The sequence below is a fragment of the Solanum tuberosum genome, unplaced genomic scaffold, assembly GCF_000226075.1.
Source record: "Solanum tuberosum cultivar DM 1-3 516 R44 unplaced genomic scaffold, SolTub_3.0 scf00335, whole genome shotgun sequence".
Lineage (NCBI taxonomy): Eukaryota > Viridiplantae > Streptophyta > Magnoliopsida > Solanales > Solanaceae > Solanum > Solanum tuberosum.
The window spans coordinates 541,962-549,600 of NW_006239280.1; the positions used below are offsets into that span (position 1 = coordinate 541,962).

Sequence of the window (7,639 nt, forward strand, 5' to 3'; positions counted from 1 at the left end):
AAATGGCCTAGACATACTTAAATAAGCCATAAGCAATTCTTGATCAAATAAAAATGAAAATTGACCAGGACTTGAATATAGACTTTTTTGAAAGTAGTACATTTCACTTTCACCAAGTCTTTCTAAATGGTCACCTCCATAGTGAAGTCTTTTAATACGCAATTACTAATACTATACTTTTATATACCCTCAATTTCCTTGCACTTTCCTTTCCATCCCATATGACCAAAAAATCAATTTAACTACTTCCACTTTCTCCCTTATAAATACCAATCTTACCCAATTCCTCTTTTCATTCCTTTCATAAAAACAAAAATAAAAGAGAGAAAAAAAAATTAAAATTAGATTCCATAGACACAAGTATGGGAAACAAGTCTTTTTTTATTGACCTTAACACAAACCCCTTATTGCACAACATCAATAGAAGTCCGATACCGGTAAGTATATTTATATTATTGTGACAATTGTGTTACATCTTGAAAATATGACAGATTACCTGTTATAACACGTAATTTGATTTTTATGTAGCGTGAGACATTGGATGAAGAATTGAGTAGGATGAGAAAGGAGAACAAGAAACTAGCAACAACGCTAACAAGTTTGTGTGAGAAGTACAATTCTTTGCAAACTCATATAATTGAGTTGCAACAAAAATACTCCACTCATGAAGAAGACAACTCTAAATTATTATTATCAAGAAAAAGAAAGGCTGAAGAAGAGTATTGTGTGAATAATTCATACATCAATATTGAAGAAGCATCACCAAAGAGGCCAAGGGAAATCATAACTAATATTTCAACTGTTTGTGTTAAAACTAGTCCCTCCGATCAAACCTCAGTAAGTTCAAAAGATTTTTCAATTGTAACAGTCATTCTCTATAACAATATTTCATTATATAATAAATATGTCTTTTGTAGAATCGATCGTTAAACTCTTTATAACAGTCATCCTCTCAATTGAACACAAATAAAGTATCGTCCTTTTCTTAATATTTTTTTTTTCTTGGTCTGGTTTATACAGGTGGTGAAAGATGGATATAATTGGAGAAAATATGGTCAAAAAGTGACAAGAGATAACCCTTCTCCAAGAGCCTATTTTAAGTGTTCATTTGCACCAACATGCCCAGTCAAGAAAAAGGTTAATTAGTTTACTACTCCCATCTATTTTAGTTTTCGTGCTTATTAAAAATAATTGATTCAAAATAATTATCATTTCAAAAAATTAAAATATTTATTTTCAATTTTACCCTTGCTCAATAAATGAAGAGAGATATTAATGAAGTGAAAAACATCATAATATAAAATTAAATTAAAATAATAAAGTCAATAAAGATAATTTATTCAAATTATGCTTTTAGTTGATTCTCCCCCTATTCCATATTGTTAACTGAATTTATGAGGCAGCATACACATATTAAGAAAAATATTCAAGAATATAATTTAAACATACTTTCCATTAGTACTCTCTCTGTTCCTAATTACTTGTTCACTTTTCCTTTCATAGTTGTCCCTAATTACTTGTCCATTTTGACAAATAAAAAAGGGACAAATATTTTTTCTTTATTATACCCTCAATTTATTACTTTGAAAAATGTAGAACTTCTTGAAAATCTTAAGTTTTTAATTCATCCACTTCATAATTAATAGAGGTAAAATAGTAAACTCACTATATCAATTACTCCATTGTTTTTTTAATAAGTGTGTCAATTCAAAAGTGGACAAGTAATTAGGGACAGAGGGAGTACAACTTATCTCTTAGAAAATATCAAATTTCATTAAAGAAAAAGACAAATATGAAAAAAAAATTAAACATTTATGTTAAACTTTGAACACTTTAATTATTTTGAACAGTAAAAAAAGGTCTAAAACTTCAGTTAATATAAAATAGAGGGAGTATTTTATTAAGGGGGGTGTGTTAATAAAAACATGACAAGTAGGAGTAAATGCTTGGAAAAGGATGTGTTAAATTTAATGTTCCCACCTAACATTTATTTAATTATGTGTTGTCTAATAAATAAATGAAACTCAATTTATAGGTACAAAGAAGTGTTAAAGATGCATCAATTTTAGTAGCTACATATGAAGGGGAGCACAACCATCCTCAACCATCTCAAGCTGAAATAACAGTGCCATTAGTCAATGCATCAGATCCAACATTTTTGAACAAATTTATGGAAGACATCAACACAAATTCACTGCAACAACAATATTTAGTCGAACAAATGGCGTCTTCGTTGTCCAAGAATCCTAGTTTTGCAGCTACAGTTGCTACAGCCATCTCAGGATTACTTTTTTGAATATGATTTATCTTTCAAATGACACAAAATTACTGTTTGTTGAGAGGATAAAATGGTCATTGTACTATTGGAGTAACATATTAGTTGTAGTTTTTAGTTAGTTGCTCATGAGATTTAGTTAGATAATAATGTATTAGTGTAGAGAAACACCATGCGGTATATATTTTCTATTTGCTCTCTCAATCTTTAACTTCTTTGTTACTCAATGTTTGGTTTTGAATCTTTAAGCGTTAGCATTAGCTTTATGTATTAGTAGTACCTTATTTGGTGTACTTTTTCATGTTATGTACATTAGTTATACGCTCTATTGTGTATTGGGGAGTGTATTACTAATATCATGGATTTATAGGTATTAATAATACAAAAGATGCATTAGCATTTTAAAGACACAATTATCTCTCTAAACTCTTTTTACATCTTTTTCACTTTAATTGTGAAGGATATTTTTGTAAATAATTTTTTTTTTACAATACATGTTATTTTTAATACACCAAATCAAACAATGCACAAGAAATAATTGATGTATAACTAATGCAAGCATAATTAATACAAACATTACTAATACAAGTATTGCTAATATACTCTATTTAACATTATTTTTATACACTCAACTAAACGACCTTAAAGAGTTGAGAAGAAAGTCTCCTCGTGAGTCACCTCACTTTGACTTTGGCTAATTTTCTTTTTTCATGATATTATTTCTTAATTCACATAAAATTATTTAAAATTCATGGAATACTTTCAACTAGAAATCCAAAACGATCATGTTCCTACCGAACAAACACTTCCTTCCAACAGAAATCAAATCTGTTCTGAACATATGAGTTTGCACATTTTCATCGCATATATTTGGCAATTAATAGCAAGGTTTACCCTCTGTTTCTGCATATGATTATTTGAACTTCTTCGGCATATTTTCTTACAAATAAGAATCGAGCGTTTGCATGATTGTGTAACGACTCATCCCAATAGTTATGAGTAGGCCAATAGTGAAAGAAATTTGATCAAATTTTTTTTCCAGGTAATGACTTAAAAAATTTCTGCTAGGTCAGCCTCAAACAAAATCTGGGTTAGGTGCGGTTTAGGGCTATCCGGGAATGGGTGGGGTGTAATTCTTTGGCTTGGTTGATATTTTGTGATAGCTAAGACATTCAAAAAGCCATAGAACTTTACATAATTAAATTTGGGTAAGTAGAACTTCGAAATTGATTTTGGCATGGACGGAATATATCGAGACGTCAAAGAAAGAAGTTGTCTAGTGAAAAAATGACCTTTCTTAGATTTCTAAGTTTCTGAACTTTCAAATATCCCTTTATAGCGGGAGGCGTCCATTATAGCGACATGTGCGGACCGCTATAGCGGGGTAAGTTCCGCTCTAGCGGCGTCACTACAGCGGGTTGGGTCGTTGTAGCAAGGAAAGTTAGGATTTTATGTAGAAACAACTCCAAAACCTCCAAATTTCTGTACTTTTGTTCTTGGAGTTGGGAGGGGTGATTTTGGGTGGTTTGCACCTATTTTTTCACAGAATTCATCGATACCTTGTGCATTGACTCTTAAGCGTTAAAATCTAGTTTATTGCTCTTGCGGGAAGGTTTTGAAATGATTCCATGGTGGGCAAATCCCTAACTTCGGGAAGATGATCTTACATTGACCTGGATTGGGATTTGTTGATGATTCGGGTAATTAATAGGTCGTTAATGATTGATTGTTGCTTTTATTATTTGTTTTAGATCAAGAACAAGTCAAAACACTTCAAAAAGGGAAAAAATCGGTTTCTTTTGAGTTTCGAAAGGCTTGATTCAAGGTAGGTGATAGTTGTATGTTTTTTATTTATGTATGTATGCAGATTTACTACTTTGTCGTATCATTTGTGCAATATATGGTAGGGAATACATATGAAATTACATCATGTTGATAATCTCATGCAATGGACTTGTTGTTTCAAGTGGTATTGTTCATTATGGTTGTGATTGTGCAGAATTGTTTTTGATTGATGGATGGCTTGGGTATCACGCTGGTACACTAATTATGAATAACTCAGGTACCACAATGATACCAATTATGGATGGCTCAGGTACCACACTTTTGGATTTGAATTTTCTGAGAGGATCAGATATGTGATTGTGGTTCCATGAGAGAATCGAACATTTGCATTGTAATCATGTGGGACATGCATCCAAGTATTGTTGCTTCACGATATGAGACTGGGAGTCCATGTGGTTGATAATTGTTGTTATATGTATTGTTCTATGTTACTGTTTTGTGGTAAACTGTTACATTCATATCTTGGACTGGTCGTGTGATTCTAACAGTACATTGTGATTTGTATATTGAGATTGCACATGTACTTTCCTTGTTAAGTACAAGGCATCTCCAATAGTTGATCTAAGAACTCAATTAAGGAACGTCTGATGGTGAATTCAAGGGTGAGCTACTCTTTTAGGTTGTTATGGATTCTTCTGCATCTTCTTGTCCTTCCTTTCGAATGTAGACACTCTAGGCTTTTGGTTTATGTTTTAGCTTCGGGATTGCATCCCAATCTTGACTATTTAGAGTTTTGGTAAGGTGACTTTCAGTTCTCCGATTATTTTTTATGTTAAATATTTTTGGCTATCGATTAAGTTTATGGGGACTCAGTTCTTAGTTGTTTTCAAACTATGTTTCTATTTATCATGATGACCTTAGTTTTATAAATGATGTTTGGATCTCTTTGGGGTTAGTAACTGGTTCTCCTACCATGTGGTTTAGTTTGGGTGTCACTCACGGCTATTTGGGTTGTGATAGATTGGTTACTGACTTTGAGTTCATCGAAGTTATTGGAATTCGAGGTATCATTGCACCAATAACATCTATATATGTTTTATCCTGGAAGAAAGTAATTCATAATATCTAATGCACTAAGGGGATTAAATTCTTTAAGGACAAATAGTAAATTTTGTGGTCTCAGATGTTTTTTTTTTAACAATATCAGATTTCTAATGCCTCACAAATTAATTGAACAAAAAATTATGAAATAAAAATAAAATCGATGAGAATTACACATTGTATAAAGTGTAAAATAGGTCTGTGTGGATTCGGGGTGTGCACTATTCGGATTAAACCGAATAACCAAATCAAATCAAACTGAATTTTTATTTGGATTGGTTTTTGGTTTTTCGGATTGGTTTTGGATTAATAAATTACTTTGTTTGGTTTTTCGGTTTGATTTTGGATTTTAAAAAATAAAAACCAAAAAGCCGAAAAAACCCGAATTATATGTGTGTGTATATATATATACACACACTTTTGTCCCTTTTTTATTGTTGTCTTTCATCATGATTACGTTTATATTTTATATTTGAACATCTATAATAGGTATAATTATAAGTATTGTGTTTTAAGTTTTACTTATGATTTATATTATAAAGTATATTTAAGAGATTCAATATTATTACTTTGGTTATGTTATTAATTATTGACATAACCGAATAACCAAATCGAAAAAAACGAACCGAATAGAGGAAAACCAAACCAAATTAAATTTATTTTGGATCGGATTGGGTTACACTTTTACAAAACCAAAAAACAAAAAATCCAAACCGAATAGTGAAAAACTAAACCGAAAAACCGAATGCACACCACTAGTGTGGATAGAACTTGAACAGAGAATCATTATAAAGGATCTCATAGGGTGCCATAGGAGAAATGTAAATGTTTATCATTCTTTCATGTATAATGAACTCTATAACAAATGATTGAATTAGTGACATTGCTTACGCATTGTATTTGATTAGCACCATGTACAAGCAGATTCATAAAAAAAAAAGCTCAATAATAAATCAATGGAGTGCGAATAAGTGGGATCAAAATTACTTTTCATTTTATTCAAATAGATGCTTAGGGATCTATGTTGTCTCCAACAACACACATAAATCTACTAAACATATGATAGAAAGTAATTTCGATATGAAAGCCATTGAAGTTACTGATGTGATTGAAAAGGTACTTGACAAGTTCAAGTATTTTGGATTTCAATATTGACAAGACTCCAATAAATGTGAGCTTTGTACATCAAAAGAATGAAGGCAAAAGTGACTCACAATTGGGTTATGCTAGAGTATTGGGAAGTATGATATATATGATCATGAAGTGTACGTGATCAAATATAGTATGTGCTATTAGTAAACTAACACTCTATTTGGATCATTGTTACCCATTGTATTGTATTGTATTGTATCGTTACTATACCTACAATGTTTGTTTTTATTGTTACTTAAAATGTATTGTATTGTATTGTTAAATTTTGTTGTTTCGTAACAATGAAAACCCCTATTTTATGGAACAATCGACTTGGTGTACCCCATTGTTACTTAATTTCTTTTTCCAATTATATAATTACATAATATTTCAAACACTAGTTTACCCTTTACTTTATATTATTTAATTCTAGTCAAACCTCCTACCCTAGAATAATTAAGGATATCTTAGTAAATTTATAAATTACAATACAATACAATACGATACAATCAAACCAAACAATTAAAATGTTATTAAACAACAACAAACAATACAGTCTAGCCAAACATTGTATTTACCATACAGTACAGTACAATAGAGTACAATACAATACAATACAATACATTATGAAACAATGGGTGACAATGATCCAAACAGAGTGTAAATTTGTTCACGAGTAATCTCAATCAAACTCATTGGATGACAATGAAAAGAGTTTTGGAGATTTTTTTTTTTTATGACGAGGGAAACCCGCAACCGCTATCCTTTGGGTGCGCACATGGTAAAACCCCCGCTCCTATAATATTCAACAGTATTGAAAGAATATAGTGATGCAAATTGAATCACCAGGTCAAATGAAGTAAAATCCACAAGTGGATATATACTTACTCTTGGTAGAGGAGCACCCTCTTGGATATCTTCCAAACATAAATGTATCGCTCGCTCTACTATGAAATCTGAGTTTATCACTCTAGATAAGGCTGGTAAAGAAGTTGAATGACTCTGAAATTTCCTAAAAGATTTTTGGCCCAAACCTTTAGCTCTAGTATGCATATTGTCACGACCCAAGGCTAGGGCCTAGACGTGACCGGCGAATGGGGAACCCGAAGGAACCCCAAACAAGCCTCATAGCGTATCATTACACATCCTTGGTCGCGGAAGCAATTAAAATGACCATAAGCAATAAGCATAATCAAAGGGGGAAATAGGGACTAAGGGAGCAAGATAAAAAAAGAAGAAGAAATGATACATAAATACCATAGATGAGTCAAGCTCAAGCATAATACACAACTTGTCCAACACCACCTCTAAACATAGGTACTTTAGCGGGGGCCAAGACAAACAACT

At 31.7% G+C, this 7,639-nt stretch overlaps 1 protein-coding gene across 1 annotated transcript; it reads left to right on the forward strand.

Moving 5' to 3' along the window:
- The first annotated feature begins 200 nt into the window (after positions 1–200).
- LOC102600986 (probable WRKY transcription factor 40) lies at positions 201–2,603 on the forward strand. The gene is made up of 4 exons (XM_015315318.1): positions 201–437; positions 529–837; positions 1,021–1,137; positions 2,036–2,603. Exons 1-4 carry the CDS (start codon positions 363–365, stop codon positions 2,294–2,296), a joined length of 762 nt encoding a protein of 253 aa, XP_015170804.1. The 5' UTR covers positions 201–362; the 3' UTR covers positions 2,297–2,603.
- Positions 2,604–7,639: the final 5,036 nt, after the last annotated feature.

Bases quoted from the DNA above. Each gene is read 5' to 3' on its own strand.
- LOC102600986 (XM_015315318.1), top strand. From the start codon at position 363: ATGGGAAACAAGTCTTTTTTTATTGACCTTAACACAAACCCCTTATTG. The intron at 438-528 runs GTAAGTATATTT...ATTTTTATGTAG, and splicing joins TCAATAGAAGTCCGATACCG to CGTGAGACATTGGATGAAGA. The intron at 1,138-2,035 runs GTTAATTAGTTT...CTCAATTTATAG, and splicing joins CATGCCCAGTCAAGAAAAAG to GTACAAAGAAGTGTTAAAGA.